Source organism: Cynocephalus volans, chromosome 3 (assembly GCF_027409185.1).
Source record: "Cynocephalus volans isolate mCynVol1 chromosome 3, mCynVol1.pri, whole genome shotgun sequence".
Lineage (NCBI taxonomy): Eukaryota > Metazoa > Chordata > Mammalia > Dermoptera > Cynocephalidae > Cynocephalus > Cynocephalus volans.
This window is the reverse complement of record NC_084462.1, coordinates 95,581,158-95,597,988: the sequence shown is the minus strand read 5'-3', so window position 1 is coordinate 95,597,988 and position 16,831 is coordinate 95,581,158. Positions and strand designations below refer to the sequence as shown.

The 16,831-nt window shown below is 34.9% G+C and overlaps 1 protein-coding gene and 1 non-coding gene across 10 annotated transcripts in view; one reads left to right on the top strand and one right to left on the bottom strand.

The window, feature by feature from the left end:
• MGA (MAX dimerization protein MGA) overlaps positions 1-16,831 on the top strand; it is a 143,723-nt gene that overhangs the window by 79,404 nt on the left and 47,488 nt on the right. For all 9 annotated transcript variants that reach the window (XM_063088805.1, XM_063088804.1, XM_063088807.1 and 6 more), the window contains exons 3-5: positions 11,336-12,284; positions 13,211-13,289; positions 13,412-13,507. In XM_063088805.1, the coding sequence (XP_062944875.1) occupies positions 11,336-12,284; positions 13,211-13,289; positions 13,412-13,507 (1,124 nt within the window). The remainder of the gene's footprint in view (positions 1-11,335; positions 12,285-13,210; positions 13,290-13,411; positions 13,508-16,831) is intronic.
• On the bottom strand, positions 279-383 carry LOC134374199 (U6 spliceosomal RNA). Its single transcript, XR_010023072.1, has one exon. It is a non-coding gene; the product is annotated as a U6 spliceosomal RNA (small nuclear RNA).

Below are 16,831 nucleotides of genomic sequence, written 5' to 3'. Positions count from 1 at the left end.
CTCCCAAGTGAGCCACGGGCTGGCCTAATTTTTTAATTAATTTTTGAGGAGCCACTGTTCTGTTTTCCATAGTGGCTGCACTATTTTATACTCCCACCAGCATTGCATAGGGGTTCTAATTTCTCCACATCCTTACTAACACTTATTGTTATTATTGTTATTATTTTTGATAATAACCATTCTTTAAAAAATTAATTTTTTCATTGTACATGTCATGGGTACAATTTATTTCAATACGTGCACATATTGTATAATGATCTGATCAGATCTAGTTAGCAGAAAATATGGAGCGCTTCACAGATTTGTGTGTCATCCTTGTGCAGGGGCCATGCTAGTCTCCTGTGTATCTGTCCAGTTTTAGTATATGTGCATGATAAAGCCATCTTAATGGGTGTGAAGTGGTATCTCATTGTGGTTTTGATTTTCATTTCCCTAATGATTAGTGATGTTGAGCATATTTTCATGTGCTTCTTTTTCATGTCATTTGTAAATTTTGGAGAAATGTTTATTCAAGTCCTCTGCCCATTTTAAAATTGGGTGGTTTGCGTTTTTTGTTAGATTTTTCATTGGAAATCTGGATATACTACTACTTACCTCTTAGGTTTGTTATTAGAATTAAGAAATGTGAAGTACTTAGAACGCTATGCTTTTAGAGAGATGTTAAGTATTATTGTAATTGCTTAGAAGTGATAGTTTTTTTGTTTTTTTTTTTAAAGATGACCGGTAAGGGGATCTTAACCCTTGGTTTGGTGTTGTCAGCACCATGCTCACCCAGTGAACTAACTGGCCATCCCTATATGGGATCCAAACCCATGGCCTTGGTGTTATCAGCACCACACTCTCCCGAGTGAGCCACGGTCTGGCCTTGAGGTTTTTTTGTTTTTGTTTTTGGCAGCTGGCTGGTATAGAGATCGAACCCTGGACCTTAGTGTTATCAGCACCATTCTCTCACCAACTGAACTGACTGGCCAGCTCTGAGTTGTTTGTTATTTTGTTGTTGAGTTGTGGGAGTTCTTTATATATTCTGGGTATTAATCCATTATTATAAATTATTTGCAAATATTTTCTCCCATTCTGTGGGTTGTCTTTTCACTTTTATGATAGTGTTTTTTGATGCACAAAAGTTTGCAACTTTGATGGGGTACAGTTTTTCTGATTTTTTCTTTTGCCTGTGCTTTTGGTGTCAGAACATTGCCAAATCCAAGGTTTTCTCCTTTGTTTTCTACTAAGACTTTTGTATTTTTAGCTCTTAAATTTAGGTCTTTGATCCACTTTGAGTACTTTTATTAGTGGTATAAGGTAAGGGTTTAACTTTATTTTTTTTTTTGTATGCACATATTTAGTTTTCCCAGTACCATTTGTTGAAAGGACTGTTCTTTCCCCATTGAATGGTCTTTGCATTTGTTGAAAATCAATTGACCGTATATGTAAGGGTTTATTTCTGGGCTCTGTTGTATTCCATTGGTTTATATGTCTGTCCTTATGCTGTTTTGATTACTGAAGTTTTATAGTAAGTTTTGAAGTTGGGCAGTGTGAGTCTACCAACTTTGTACTTATTTTTCAAGATTGTTTTTGCTGTTTGGGGTCCCTTGAGATTCCATATGAATTTTAGTATCAGTTTTCCTACTTCTGCAAAAAATGTCATTAGGATTTTGATAAGGATTGCATTGAATCTGTATAACACTTTGGGTAGTCTTCCAATCCATTAACTTGGGATATCTTTCTGTTTTTAAGGTCTTTAATTTCTTTCAGTGATGCTTTTACAGTTTTCAATGTAAAAGTGTTTTGCTTCATTAGTTAAACTGATTCCTAAGTATTTTATTCTTTTTGATGCTGTTATGTATTGAATGCTTTTTTGATTCTTTTTTGATTCTTTTTTTTTTTTTTTTTTTTGTCGTTTTTTCGTGACCGGCACTCAGCCAATGAGTGCACTGCCAGCGCAGCACTCTACCAAGTGCGCCACGGGCTCGGCCCATTGATTCTTTTTTGTATTGCCCATTGTATTGCATATTGCTCTGTAAATACAACTGATTTTTGTGTGTTAATTTTGTGTCCTTCAACTTTGCTGAATTTATTAAGCGAGTTTGTGTGTGTGTGTGTGTGTGTGTGTGTGTGTGTGTGTGTGTGTGTGTGTGTGTGTGTGAAACTGACAGTGATTTATTTTAGTTGTGTGTGTGTGGATTCTTTAAAGTTTTCTGTATATAACATCATGCTGTCTGTGAATATAGTTTTACTTAACTCCCCTCCGATTTAAATGCCCTTTATATCTTTTTTTTCCTTGCCAAATTGCTCTAGCTAGAACTTGTAGTACTATGTTGAATAGAAGTGCAAAAGTGGGAGCATTATTGTTTCAATTTGTATTTTTCTAATGGTTACTAAAATTGAGCATCTTTTTGCATTTTTATTGGCCATTGTGGGGTCATTCAGATGAGTGTATATGTGAGCATATGTGATTATATGTGAATGTCTGTTCTTGGACAGTTTTCTTCCCTTGATCAGTTTGTCTACCCTTAAGGCCAAAACCACATTGTTTTAATTAGTATAGCTTTATAATGGTAACTGCCTGACTATCCTCCTTTGACAGTCTGAAATGATTCTTCTTTGGGCCCCTACCAAGTTGCCATCTTGGGATTTCCCTTTACTGTCATCCTGCTAACTTTACATTTACCTTTCTTGTGTTTCCTGCATCTTAAGCTATCTTTCTTGGTTTCTGGTTTTTTGTTTGTTTGTTTGTTTGTTTTTGTGAAGTTTGTATTTTAATAATTTCCTCACAAAGGATGTATGAAACATAGAATTTTAAAGTGTTTAAATAAAACTGCTTATGATCAAAAATAGTAGTTCCCTGCTTCACCCTTCTCCACCCCTAATTATCTTTTTGCATGTTGGAAAATGGCTTTATTCTGCCCTAACACTTTATAAATTGGTTTGGTATAGAGTTCAATGCTGAAAATGTGTTGTTGTCTTCCAGTTTACTATTGAGAAGTTTATGCTGTTTTTCCCCCTTGCTCATTTGAATGTAACCTTTCCTCTCTGTCTTGAAGACTGAGAAGCTTTTGTTGATCCCTCGTATTATGAGATTTCACAGTGATAAACCTTGGTGTGGTGGTTCTCATCATTGCACTGTGCTTTTTCAGTCAAGAAATTCATATTTTTTGGTTCCAGGAAAATGTTTAGTATTTCCATGATAATTTTTTCACTTTTTTTTTTTTCTTTTCAAAACTCCTCATAGTTGGACGTTGCATCTCCTGGATTGATTCTCAATTTTATAAATTTTATTTTTTGTCATTATCTTTTTTAAAGTTTTATGTGAGATTCCCTTGATTTAGCTTGCGACTTGACTATTAAAATTTTTATTGTAGCTGTCAGATTATAATGTCAAAGAGCTCTTTTATTGACTTTTTACTCTACATTCTCTTTTTCTAGTGGATTTCTTTTTTTCTGTTAATTTAAGCACCAATTTCATGGAAGGCATGATATGAGTTCGTTTAATATGTACCAGTAGTACCTGTATATTAGCGTTCATTAAATTACATTGTATTGTCTACTTGTTTGTTTTTTACACTGGCTTGTAAATTCCTTGAGTGTAGGGACTGTGCTTTATTTATGAGTGGTTTGGTAATCCCTGTGCCCAACAAAATGTCTGGCACTATTGGATACTCAGTAAATATTGACTGAATGATTTTATCAGTAGCACTTAAAGCTTTCTTGATGTGTTTTAGAGTGTCTGGCATTGTCACTGTTTAATATAGAGGGTCATTTGTTGAATTGATTATGTACTGCCAACAAAAAAGTAATCCTTTTCTTTAACTGATGGATATAATTAGTTGGTATTGCCCATATTTTTGCTTAGGTATTTTCACCTAATTTTTTGGGTAGAGGAGACTTCTTAGAAGAATGAAAGTTAACAATTGTTTGTAAAATTCTCCCAACAAGACAAAATTATGTCCATTATGCATGAGATTTTTATTGGAAGATAGGAAAAATCCTTTCTGAGAGTGTTTCTAACTTAGCAAGTTTAATTCCTCAGGAAGATGTGAAAGCTGTTATTGAGGTAGCAGCCAATATTAGCCTCATGAGGTGTTCTCAGTTACTGTAAACAAAATTCAGGTCATGTGCTAAATGAAAAGAAGATAAAGCTTTTTTCCCTACATTTTGGAAGTTATGTCTTGAAATGTGAAGATAATGAGAGAATTATTATAAGGGTGAATCTTAAATTACTTGATACTGAGTGCGTTTATATGTGACATATGTAAGATCTGACATAATTGGAAAAGGGAAAAGAGAGGGCTCAATGATGGAAATTGGCTTGTGGCTTTTCTTTAGTTTTTGTTTGCTTAACCTATAAAAACAGGTAAAGGAGGGGCTGGCCAGCTAGCTTATTTGGTGAGAGTATGGTGTTATATCACCAGGGTCAAGGGTTCAGATCCCCATACCGGCCAGCCACCAAAAAAAGAAAAAGAAGAAAAAACAGATAAAGGGAAATGATTGTGGTAATGACTATATAACTCTACAGGTTAAGAATCAATGCGTTGCCTCTAAAAATGAATTGCTTTTATGTTATCTAACTTACATAGTAAAGCTGTTTAAACAAACTGATAAAGAGCTAAGTTCAACAGTTAAGTGAAATTTTTGGCTGCTGGCTGGCACAGGGATCTGAACACATAACCTTGGGGTTGTAAGGCTGTGTGTTAACCAACTGAGCTAACAGGCAAGCCCCTAAGTGAAATTTTTGAAAGGGAGAAGTTGTATAGTTTTCACATTTAAGTCTGTGATCCATATTTTGTGTGTGTGTGTGTGTGTGTGTGGCTGGCAGGTTATGACCCAATCTTGAATTAATTTTTGTGTATGGTATGAAAGGGTCATGGTTCATATTTTTTCATGCAGATATCCAGGTACTCTAACATCATTCATTGAAAAGACTTTACTTTCCCCTTAAATTGTACTGGTGCTTTGGAAAATTAGGTGACTGCATATACATACAAGTGGGTCTGATTTTGGACTAAATTCTGTTCCATTGATTTATTTGTCTTTTTTTTTTTGCTAGTACTATACTGTCTTGATGACAGTAGGTTTATAATCTTGGAATTAGATAGAGTAAGCCTCCAACTCTCCTACCCATCCCCTGCCCAAGATTATTTTGGTTATTCTAGGTTTTTTTTGTATTTCCACATGAATTATAAGATCAATTTGTGAATTTCTACAAAAAAGCTCACAGAGATTGCCTTGAATAGATCCATTTGGGAATCTATTTGAATCTTCTGACTGATGAACATAGTGTATTTCTCTGTTTAGGACTTCTTTAGTTTATCTCAGCAATTGTTTATTGTTTTCCATCTTTGATTAAATTTTTTTTTATGATTCCTTAATTAACATTTAAGATAGTTTTCCAATTTTTTTGATAGTATATGTAGAAATATAGTTAGTTTTTGGATATTGGCCTTGTATCTGGTGACTTTGCTGAATTTGTTTATTAGGGAAGTTTGTAGATTCTTTACAATTTTCTACATACACAATTATATTATCTTTGAACCAAGTCAGTATTACTTCCTTTCCAAGTTTTGTGCCTGTTCTCTCTCTCTCTTGCTTGGACTTCCAGTACTGTGTTGAAAAGAAATTTTGAGAGTGGGTCATTCATGTCTCCTGATCTTAGAGAGAATCATCCAATATTTCTCATTGGATCTTATGATGTTAGATGTAGTTTTTTTTTTTTTTTTTTTTTGTAGTGACTGCCCTTTATCACATTGAGAAATTCTGGGCTGGCTGGTTAGCTCAGTTGGTTAGAGCGCAGCCTTATTATAACCCCAAAGTCACTTATTATAAACCCAAAGTCACATGTTCAGATCTCCATACCAGTCAGCCACCGAAAAAAAAGAAGAAAAATTTTGTTTCTATTCCCCAATTTTCTGAGAGTTGTTACAAATGAATTTTGAAGTGCATCAAATAATTTTTTCTTTCTTTTTTTTTTTTTTAAAAAAGATGACCGGTAAGGGGATCTTAACCCTTGACTTGGTGTTGTGAGCACCACGCTCAGCCAGTGAGCTAACCGGCCATCCCTATATGGGATCCGAACCCGGGGCCTTGGTGTTATCAGCACCGCACTCTCCCGAGTGAGCCACGGGCCGGCCCCAAATAATTTTCTTGTATGCATTGAGATGTCATACATTTTCCTGCCTTTATTTTGTTAATATGATGAGTTACATTGATTTGGGGTGGTGGTGGTGGATGCCATTATACCAGCTTTGTTATTCTTGTGCTAAACACTAGCTGGTCATGAGAACGTACTTTTTAATATTGCTGGATTCAATTTGCTAATACTTTGTTGAGATTTTTGCACCTAAATTCATAAGGGATATTAGTAGTTTTATTTCTGATCTGTTCGAATTAGGGTTATGCTTTCCTCATAAAGCAGGTTGCAAAATGTTCCATTCTCTGTATTTTCTGAATTTGTACAAGATGGGTATGTTTTCATTATGTGTTTGACAGAATTCATTAGTGAAGCCACGGAGTTTTCTTTGGCAGGTTTCATATCACAAATTCAAATTCTCTATTCTATATCTTTGATTTTACTTTCTTCTTTATCGCCTTTATTCTGCATGCTTTGGTTTGATTTGCCTATGTTAGATTGATGAAAGGCAGACTAAGATCCATGGACCATACCTGTTTTTGCATGGCTTGTGAGCTAAGAGTGGTTTTTACATTTTTAAGTGGTTGGGAAAGAAAAGAATATTTTGTGACATGTGAAAATTATAAAAAGCTCAAATTTCAGTGGCCATTTGTTGGAACACAGCCATGCTCATTTGTTTATGTATTGTCTATGACTTCTTTTGTGCTACAATGGCAGAGTTGAATAGTTGCAACAAAGACTGTATGGACTACATACAAAAGGCTAAAACTTTTGCAATTTAAAAATAAATACAATTTTTACTATTTATTTAGCCTTTTAGAAAATTTATCAACTCCTGACTTCGATAAATGATTTTAGACCTTTTCTTTAATATATGTATTTAAAACCATAAATTTGCCTCTGAGAGCACTACTTTAGGTGAGTTTTACAAATTTTGATATGTGGATGTCTTCTTTTGATTTCCTTGTAGTCAAAGAAAATATGACCTAAAACCTTTGGATTAAGGGTTTGTTTTATTGTCCAGCATTTGGTCTGTTTTGATAGATTCTTCATGTATACTTGAAAAGAATGTATGTATTGTATGGTGTTGGATGTAGTGTTCTATAAAGGCTTATCAGGTAAGTTTGATTTGTAGTATTGTTCAATTCTATCTCCTTACTGATTTTGTTTGTCCTATCAGTTACTGAGAAAGGTTAAAATCTCCCATTATAGTTGTGGATTTGTCTGCTTCTCTTGTTAGTACTATAAATTCATGCTTCAAGTATTTTGAAGCTAAATGATTAGGTACATATACTTTTAGGATTGTTATGTCTTCCTGATGAATTGAGCCCATAAAGTTTTTATAATGTCCCTATTTATCACTGATAATGCTTTTTTTTTTTTTTAAATGGCAGCTGGTCAGTACTGGGATCTGTACTCCTTATTTTAAAGTCTACTTTGTCTGATGCTATTGAGCTATATTGGTTTTCTTATGATTAGTATTTGCATTGTTTATCTTTTCCCCTCTTTTTACTTTCTGTGTGTCTTTGGATTTAAATTGTGACTCTTTTAAATAGCATATACTTGGGAGTTGTTTATTTACTGTTACAATCTTTGATTTAATTGGACTGTTTGTTTACATTTAATGTTATTACTTATGTGGCTGGATTTTAAGCATGTCATCTTGCTATTTTCTGTTTCTCTGATCTGTTGTTTGTCCTTCTCTGCTTTTATTTGGATTGAGTTTTTAAAAATTCCCGTTATATTGCCTATTGGCTTCTTAGCTATACCTCGTTGGTTTTTTTTTTTTTTTTCTTCTTTTAGTGGTTGTATTAGTCTACTTGAGCTGACATAATGAAACGTCATAGATTGGTTGGCTTAAGCAACAGAAATTTATTTTCTCACAATTCTGGAGGCTGGGAATTCAAAGACCAAGGTTCTGACAGGGTTTGGTTTCTGGTATATCACCTTGGGTTGCAGACAGCTAGCTGCCTTCTCACTGTGCCACATGGTGGGGGTTGGGGAGCAGAATTGCTCTCTTTCTCTACTTATAAGGCCACAGTCATATTGGACTAGGACCCCACCCTTATGACCGACCTCATTTAACTTTAATTACCACCTAAAGACCCTGTCTTCACATCGGGGGTTTAGGGCTTCAACATATAAATTTTGGGGGGAAGGGGACACAGTTCAGTGCTTAGCAGTGGTTATGGAGATTATAATATTCATCATTAACTTGTCAAAGATAATATGAATTCATATAATTTGAATAGTGAACAGCTTATATCATTATAGTTCATATCCTTATATATGGTATAAATCTCCAAACACTGTTATTTTATTTACTTTGAACAGTCAGTAGTCATTTAAAGCAATTTAAGAAAAAGTCTTTTGTATTTCTTCATGTATTTATATTTTCTGGGTCTCTTCATTTGTTGCTGCATCTGTTTTCATATTCATTTCCTATCAGTCTGATGAATTTCCTTTTTGTACTCTTTTTTTTTTTGGCAGCTGGTGGGTACAGAGATCCAAACCTTCGACCTTGGTGTTGTCAGCACTATGCTCTAACCTAGTGAGCTAATCAGCCCGCCCTCTTTTTTTTTAAGCTTAAAAAAAAATTGTGATATAATTTACATACCATAAAGTCTACCCTTTAAAGTGTACAAAGTTCAGTGGTTTTTAATATATCCACTGAGTTGTGCAGCCATTATTACAATAAGTTTTAGGACATTTTCATCACCCTAGAAAGAAACCCCATGCCTTCTACTAGTCACTCCTCATTTTCCCTCAACCACTCCCCAGCCCTACTCAGCCTTGTGCAACCACCTGTCTTCTTTCTGTCTCTGTAGATTAGCTTATTCTGGACATTTCATATAAATGGAGTAATACAATATGTGGCCTTTTGTGCCTAGCTTGTTTTACTTAGCATAATGTTTTCAAGGTTCATCCATGTGGTAGCAACGTAGCTACTCAGGGTTGAAAGCAGTAGCAATCACTTGTCACCTGGAGAAGGCTGATTTCTTTCTGGAATTCAGTTCATTTATACTTATTGCATCTAAATGTCTTCAGTAGCTTTTAAGAAAAATAATTTATCTAGTGTTTTCTCATGGTTATAGCTGAAATGATGGTCTTTTGTAATCTTCCACAATCTAACTGGAAGTGGAAGACTTCCATTGAACAATTTTCGAGTAAGGTTAAGGTCTTAAGCAAGTAAATTGTGCAAGGAACAGATAACTACACATTCATGTAATAGTTGCTTGTGCATATATAAGGTAAATTAAAGTTTTGTAAAGACATTGACTTTAATTTGGCTAGCAAGTAGTGAAAAAAATCAGTGCTTCACTAATGATGGATTGGTGTTGGAAACCTATTGGAGTGACACACAAAAGTGAAGTTTTTGTGTGGTTGGATCATATGGAATATGTTTAAGGAGATGCCAAAAAAGGCTGATAGATTATATTGGGTTTGAAAAGCATCCCAAGGATAATTTATACTTTTTTCTTTAGTTTCAGAAGCCTTTGAAGTACTTTTGAACAGGGATGTAACATGAATACAGTTCAATAATTTAGGAAGATAACTTCAGTAATAAAAGTAACAGATACCTAATTACCCTTGTTTGTGTTCTGGCCTCTCAGGTCCTCACTGCCTTGCTGGCTTTTTGATGTTTTCAAACAGATTTTTAAAAATATTTTGGGAAGAAAAACCTTTGCAACCTACCTTCTATAGTTCTAAATGGAGGGTTGGTCTGCTATGAGCTACTGTTCATACTACTGGAAGTGGAAATTCACCTATTTAACTCTACTTGAAAGTGAATGATCAGATAAAAATATTCTGGTTATATAGATACTATTTTCAATAATGGACTTTGAAGTAAAAACAATATTTGTTAGTGAATATGTGTTGTGGGTGTGTATAGTTTTTCTCAAAGCAGTTTTCATCTTAGAGTTTTTCTGTATTGCTAACATTTTGACTTGTGTTTTCCCCCTCACCCCCACTGGCCATACAGAGATCCAAACCAACCTAGCTAACAGGCCAGCCTTAAAAAAAAAATTATTATTTTGGAGTGGCTGGCCTGTATGGGTTTCTGAACCCTAAACCTTGGTGTTATCAGCACCATGCTCTAATCTAGTGAGCTAACCAGTGAGCCCCTTGTGTGGATATTTTGGGGGAAAAAATAAGAGGTGCAGAGATAGTTTTGGAATTTCTGTATCTGATAATTCTAATTCCAGCTGTACCACTTAATGTGGAATCGTAGATAATTACTTTAATTCCTTAGTCCTACCATGTCCTTAAGATACATTGGTGCCGTTTTTATCCTTAAAATGGCTAATTGGGAGGCAGGAGAACTACATCACTTATAGTGTTTTTTGATGAATTATACTCAATCTATCTGGGTCATATGTACTTGCCTTCAACCAACCTACGCTTTTATTTTGGAAGAATTTGTGGTAGGTTCTTTACATTGAAAGTGAGTTTTTAGGGCCGAGCCTGTGGCACACTCGGGAGAGTGCGGCGCTGGGAGCGCGGCGACGCTCCCACCGCGGGTTCGGATCCTATATGGGAATGGCCGGTGCACTCACTGGCTGAGTGCTGGTCACGAAAAAGACCCCCCCCAAAAATAAATAAATAAATGAAAGTGAGTTTTTAGATTTTAAAGTTGAAAAATCATCTGTCAACATTAAAAGTATACTAAAAAAACCCTGAATTTTATACATTAAAATAGTTCAGATGTTATGTTTTATGTTGTGTGAATTTTATCTCAAACACAAGAGAAAAAAATCAGCTGGCAGTTCGAAACTCCTTTCCTGATGTTTATTGCACTCCTTTCCTATGTTTAGTTGTGATGGACATGTGTTTACTTTATTGGTAGTTATCAGTGAGTGAATTTTTAGAGACTGATTTAGGGTCAGTGTCAGCTGACTCTCAAAATTGAGTTAATTTGAAAAATATCTAAAGGAAAAAAGTGTTATAACTTATCCTGTATTTTGGTTTAATGATAAGAGGAAACTATACTCTTTATTTTGTATATTTTTTGTTAAAAATTGACAAAATGTAAAAGTAGGATGTTGATAAATTGCTTTTGAGAGCCTTGTTATGTTATACAGAGTGATTTTGAGGAATAGCTCACAAAATCTGATGTTACTTGTTTTCCAAAGTCCTTTTTATCTTCTCTTTGAGTCTTGTTAATGGATAGTTCTGTGCTTTTTATCCCTCTCTCTACTGTCTCTGTAGTCTTGTTGCCAGCAGTTTTGAAGACAGTTCCCATATAGCCTCACCATTAGATCCAAATGGAAACTTCAATGTTGTCATTAAAGAGGAACCTCTAGATGATTATGACTATGAACTTGGTGAGTGCCCAGAAGGGATCACTGTGAAACAGGAAGAGACAGATGAAGAAACAGATGTATATTCAAACAGTGATGATGATCCTATACTAGAGAAACAGCTAAAGAGGCACAATAAATTTGATAACATGGAAGCTGACCATCCATCTTCTAAATGGCTACCAGGCAGCCCATCAGGTGTTGCTAAAGCTAAAATGTTCAAATTAGACACTGGAAAGATGCCAGTAGTCTATCTGGAGCCCTGTGCTGTCACCAAAAGCACAGTGAAGATTTCTGAGCTGCCCGATAACATGCTTTCTGCATCTCGAAAGGATAAATCTTCTGTGTTGGCAGAGTTAGAATATTTGCCTACTTACATTGAAAATTCCAGTGGGACTGACTTCTGCTTAGGCAAGGAATCAGAAAATGGTCTTAGAAAACATTCACCAGATCTCAGAGTGGTACAAAAATTTCCCTTACTTGAAGAGCCTCAGTGGAAGTATCCTGATACATCTGACAGCATTAGCACAGAAAGAATAATTGACAGTTCAAAGGGTTCAGCTGGGGACTCATTTTCAGGAAAAGAGGACTTGGGCAGAAAGAGAACAACTATGCTTAAGATCCCAACAGTCCCAAAGGCTGTGAATGCTAATCAGAATGCCCCTTCAAATATCCCTGGAAAAAGAGGAAGGCCACGAAAATTGAAACTCTCTAAAGCAGGGCGACCACCTAAAAACACAGGAAAGTCTTTAACTTCTACGAAGAGCACCCCTGTAGACCCTGGGAGTAGCTTTCCAGATGTGAAGCCTGATCTGGAAGATGTGGATGGTGTTCTCTTTGTTTCCTTTGAATCAAAGGTAAGATTGTAATTTTCAGCATTCTAAGGTGAATTAGTTATTCTTGAATCGTATACTGGCTGATAACTAACTTAGAATCTAGTTTTGTGAATATATTAATTTGTGAAGGTGTGGGGGTGTGGGGAGAGAAGTGTCTCCAAAATGTTTGGTTTAGTTGATAGGAATCACTTAAGACATTTCATTTGAATAGACTTAAAAAATTGTTTAGATCTCAGTTCATGATTTTCATACTGTTTAGCTGGCTTTTTAAAAATAATCTTTGGGTCTTGTTGGAATTCTCATCATTATGGACTTACAAAAGGCATAGAAATCCATGAAAAGTTTACTCACTCTTTTGGAACACCCCATCCCTCCCACCCCCCAGTTTTTATCAGTAGTAGTAGAGTACCATTGGAGAACCAAATATGAATAGTCTTATTAACTCTTGTGTCTTACACATTGATAGTTTGTTTATTCTGCTCTGACTCTTCAAGTAGGATATTTTTCTTTTAGATTTTTATGGAAGCCTAGGTTTCTAAAATTGGCTACATGGATGTTGGATGTTTAATCCTTTCTACCTGTTCTTTTCCTGCTTCCTTTTTAGTTGCTAAGTAAAGCTGTCTTTATATAGGCTCTGAGAAACTAGCATGCAAATTGGCATAAATACTGTTTGAGGTCAGTTAGCTGAGTGTGATACTATATTCAGATTTTTTACCTTGTTTTTTTTCCTTCTGATCATTAAAGTAATGCTAATGTGGAACATATAGAAAATACCAAAAAGTGTGAAAAAGAAAAATTGTCCCTAGACTGTGAATTTGGAGTTGTCACTTGTGAACATGATGGTATTTTCCTCCTGGTCTTTAGTTTTTCTTTTTAAATCCTGGTTTACTTTTAAACTTTTAAAAGTGATATGAACTACATTGTTTGTTTTTTTAAAAAATGTATAGGAAGCTCTAGACATTCATGCAGTTGATGGAACAGCAGAAGAACCCTCTAGTCTTCAGGCAACAACCACAAGTGACCCAGGTATTACATAACAGTATAAAACGAGATGTATTTGTGGTTTGGGCTCTACTGCTGAAATACGAAACATTCATTCTTTTGTAGTCTACAGTAGCTTATTTTATCATTGTTTGCTTTGTGAGTAGGTTGCAGAGCAAGGATTTCTCAGTTGGAAAAGGAATTGATAGAAGATCTAAAGTCTTTGAGGCACAAGCAGGTGATACATCCAGGTCTTCAAGAAGGTAAATTCTCTTAAAGTTATACAAAGCCAATTTTTTCTTTTCTGTCTCTCCTCTCCTCTCTTTTTCTCCCTCCTTCCCGCCCTCTTTTCTGTTTTTTTTCTCCTTGCCTTCCATCCTTGATTTCATCTCTTTCAGTGTCTTTCTACATATTTTTCTCTTCTCTGCTTGGTAATTCTTTGCTTTAACTTAAAAACATGTCTATGTCTTCTTTATCCTAATATCTTATGAATGGAAAAAGATGTCTGATGATAAGAAAGTGATATTTTCTATATTCATTCTTAAACCCAGTATCTCCCCTCCTCCCATTTCTCATCTTTTTAACTTTGGTTGCTTCTGTTTGTGTTTTTTTTATGTACCAATGGGAATTTAATTAAAAATTTTCATTATTATCTCTGTTTTATTGTGTTGGGGTTATCTTGGCCTTGTATATGTTGCTTAGTACCTTTTTTTTTTTAAAGATGATTGGTAAGGGGATCCTAACCCTTGACTTGGTGTTGTCAGCACCATGCTCTCCCAAGTGAGCCATGGGCCGGCCCTTAGTACCTTTTTTAAAGTAATGAAATCTACCGTAGTTACTACCATCATAGTAACTACCGATGTCCCCCTGTTTGCCTTGTAATGAAAGATTATAGGCCATGCTCCAGTTTTTAGTTTCTTATCTTTGATTTTAGGTGTGTTTCTTGAGTTGGTTTTTTAGGTTTTTGATTCTGACAAATTATCAGAGAGCTGTCTAGTCTATTTACATTATATAGTAGATCATTTATCTGATAGTCTAAACATTACAAGCTATCACACAAAAGCTTGATTTATAAAATGATCATTCAGTTTCTAAATCAGATGGTAATAGTTGAATAACTTTTGCTTTAATGAGGGGCAGCTTGTGTGACAGTGTGTTCTTAAAGTGTGCAAATCTCAGTCTCCAAGTGATATGGACTGGGTACTGTGGATTATAAGGGACAATTTTAGTCACATTACAGTAGTCTTGCTGTTTATTATTGATCATTGTCAGCTTTTACTTATGCTGTTTTATTTAAATAATAATCTCTGACTTCACCCATCAATGAATTTAACCTACTTATCTTTCCCCCCATCCATTTCCATTTTTAATTAGTTATATCCTTTGATAATGTAGAAATATTATGACATTTATATTGTGTACTTTCATCTTAATCCTACATTTATTTTAATCTTAGTTCTAGAGTTAAATATATTCAGTGTTCACAGCCAGTCTTTTTGCTCTGGTTTGTTTGCATATAATTTCTTGGTTGGCTAAGGTTTAACTATTTTTTCCTTTTCTTAGACATTTTAGTCAGATCTATAATCTTTTCCTTTATGGAATGGTGGGGTTAAAATCAAATGCTTATGAAACTAAGCAGATAACATAAATAAAGTGAAATTAGCCTAAATTTGAGAGTTAGATTCTGGTGGTTTGGAGCACAGGCAACACTGCTAAAGGGACAGCCATGTAAGTGGATTGTTGTCATATGGGACTGTGGGCTCAGTATTCTCAGGTCTTCCCATTGTTCAGTAGAAGCTGGAGTTGGTTATGTGATGTCTCAGTTTTTAAGTGGTGGCAGATAATGTTAGTTTTTTGGACAGTTAACTCAAAGCTTTAAAAACACAGCCAAACAAAACATGTCTGTGAGCAATCACTTTTCACTCGCTTTACACATTCTGCATTTGCTCCAAGTTTGTGCTTAATTCTTAGATTGTTAAAGTTTATCCAACTGCATTCTTACATAGTTTTATTTTTTTAAGCAGTTAAATCTGTAATCCATGTGGTACTTTTCAAGGTGTGAGAGTTCTGTTTTGGATTTTTCCCCCTATTTTATTTTGGCAGATTTTCCCCTCCTGTCCTTTGCTTCCTTTAAATAGCTAGACCTAGAATTTTAACGAATAAGTTAGTTTGGCTAAATATTTGTGGTAATTGAGTGATGCTAACCTCAGATCTCTGAAGATAATGAAAGTATTCTTTTAGGTCCATCTCTAAAAATCGATGCTTGAAGTAATTTGTTAAACTCCAATTCAGTAATGTCATTTTTTTGCCTTTCTTTTAACTATAGAGTTTCATTATTCTTTAGAAAATAGCATCTAAAAATCTTTGAGCTGAAAAAAACCTCAAAAAACTTGAAAAGCTTTTTGAACTTGCTCTGGAATTGTGGAAGAAATGCTGATTGAGCTTGCGAAAATGTTTTTATTGTTGTTGTTGGTAGTTTTGTAGCTAAAATAAAACAAGGTTCTGTATTTTGCTTTCCATAGTACTGTATGTTTTTGTTTTCTTTACTACCTTTACTATATTTATTTTGGTCTATTTTTTAAGTCTGTCAACTTACCTGAAATTATCATCTGTTTTTGAATGTTAAAGGCATGTTTAAAGCATTTCTACTTCATTGCTACTAAGTCAATTCTATGTCAATTTTTAAAATAAACTTTTTAGAACAGTTCTAGATTTACAGAAAAATTGGGAACATAGTACAGAGAGTTTCTATATCCTACACACCCAGTTTCCCCTATTATTAACATCTTACATTAGTGTGGCACATTTGTTACAATTAGTGAAGCAATATTTATAAATTATTAATTAAAGTCCGTGCTTTATTCAGATTTGCTTAATTTTTTACCTAATATCATTTTTTTGTTCTAAGATCCCACTCAGGATACCACAATACTTTTAGCAATCTCGTCTCCTTAGTATACTCCTGGCTGTGACAGTTTCTTGGACTTTGTTTTTAATGACTTTGACAGCTTTGAAGAGTACTAGTCAGGTATTTTTGTAAAATGTCTGTCAGTTGGGATTTGTTTGATAGTTCGACTGGGGTTATATATTCTTGAGAGGAAGACCACAAAGGTAAAGTTCCATTCTTATCCCAGTGTATCAGGGTGTATTTACATTCAACATGTTGACCTTTGATCACCTTTCTCAGGTATTATCAGTTTTCTTCACTGTAAAATTATTCTTTTTTCCCCTCTTTTCCATAGTGTACTCTTTGGAAGGAAGTCATTATGTGTAGCCCACACTTAATGAGTGGGGAGTTAGTTTTACCTCCTTGAGGGTAGAGTAACTATATAAATTATTTGGAATTATTTTGCATCAGAGATTTGTCTATTCTCCCAGATTTGTTTATTTAGTTATTTCTATCAGTATGGACTTTTGTCACCTTTTTTTTTTTTTTAAAGATGACCAGTAAGGGGATCTTAACCCTTGACTTGGTGTTGTCAGCACCACACTCACCCAATGAGCTCACCAGCCATCCCTGTATGGGATCCGAACGCATGGCCTTGGTGTTATCAGCACCATACTCTCCCTAGTGAGCCAAGGGCCGG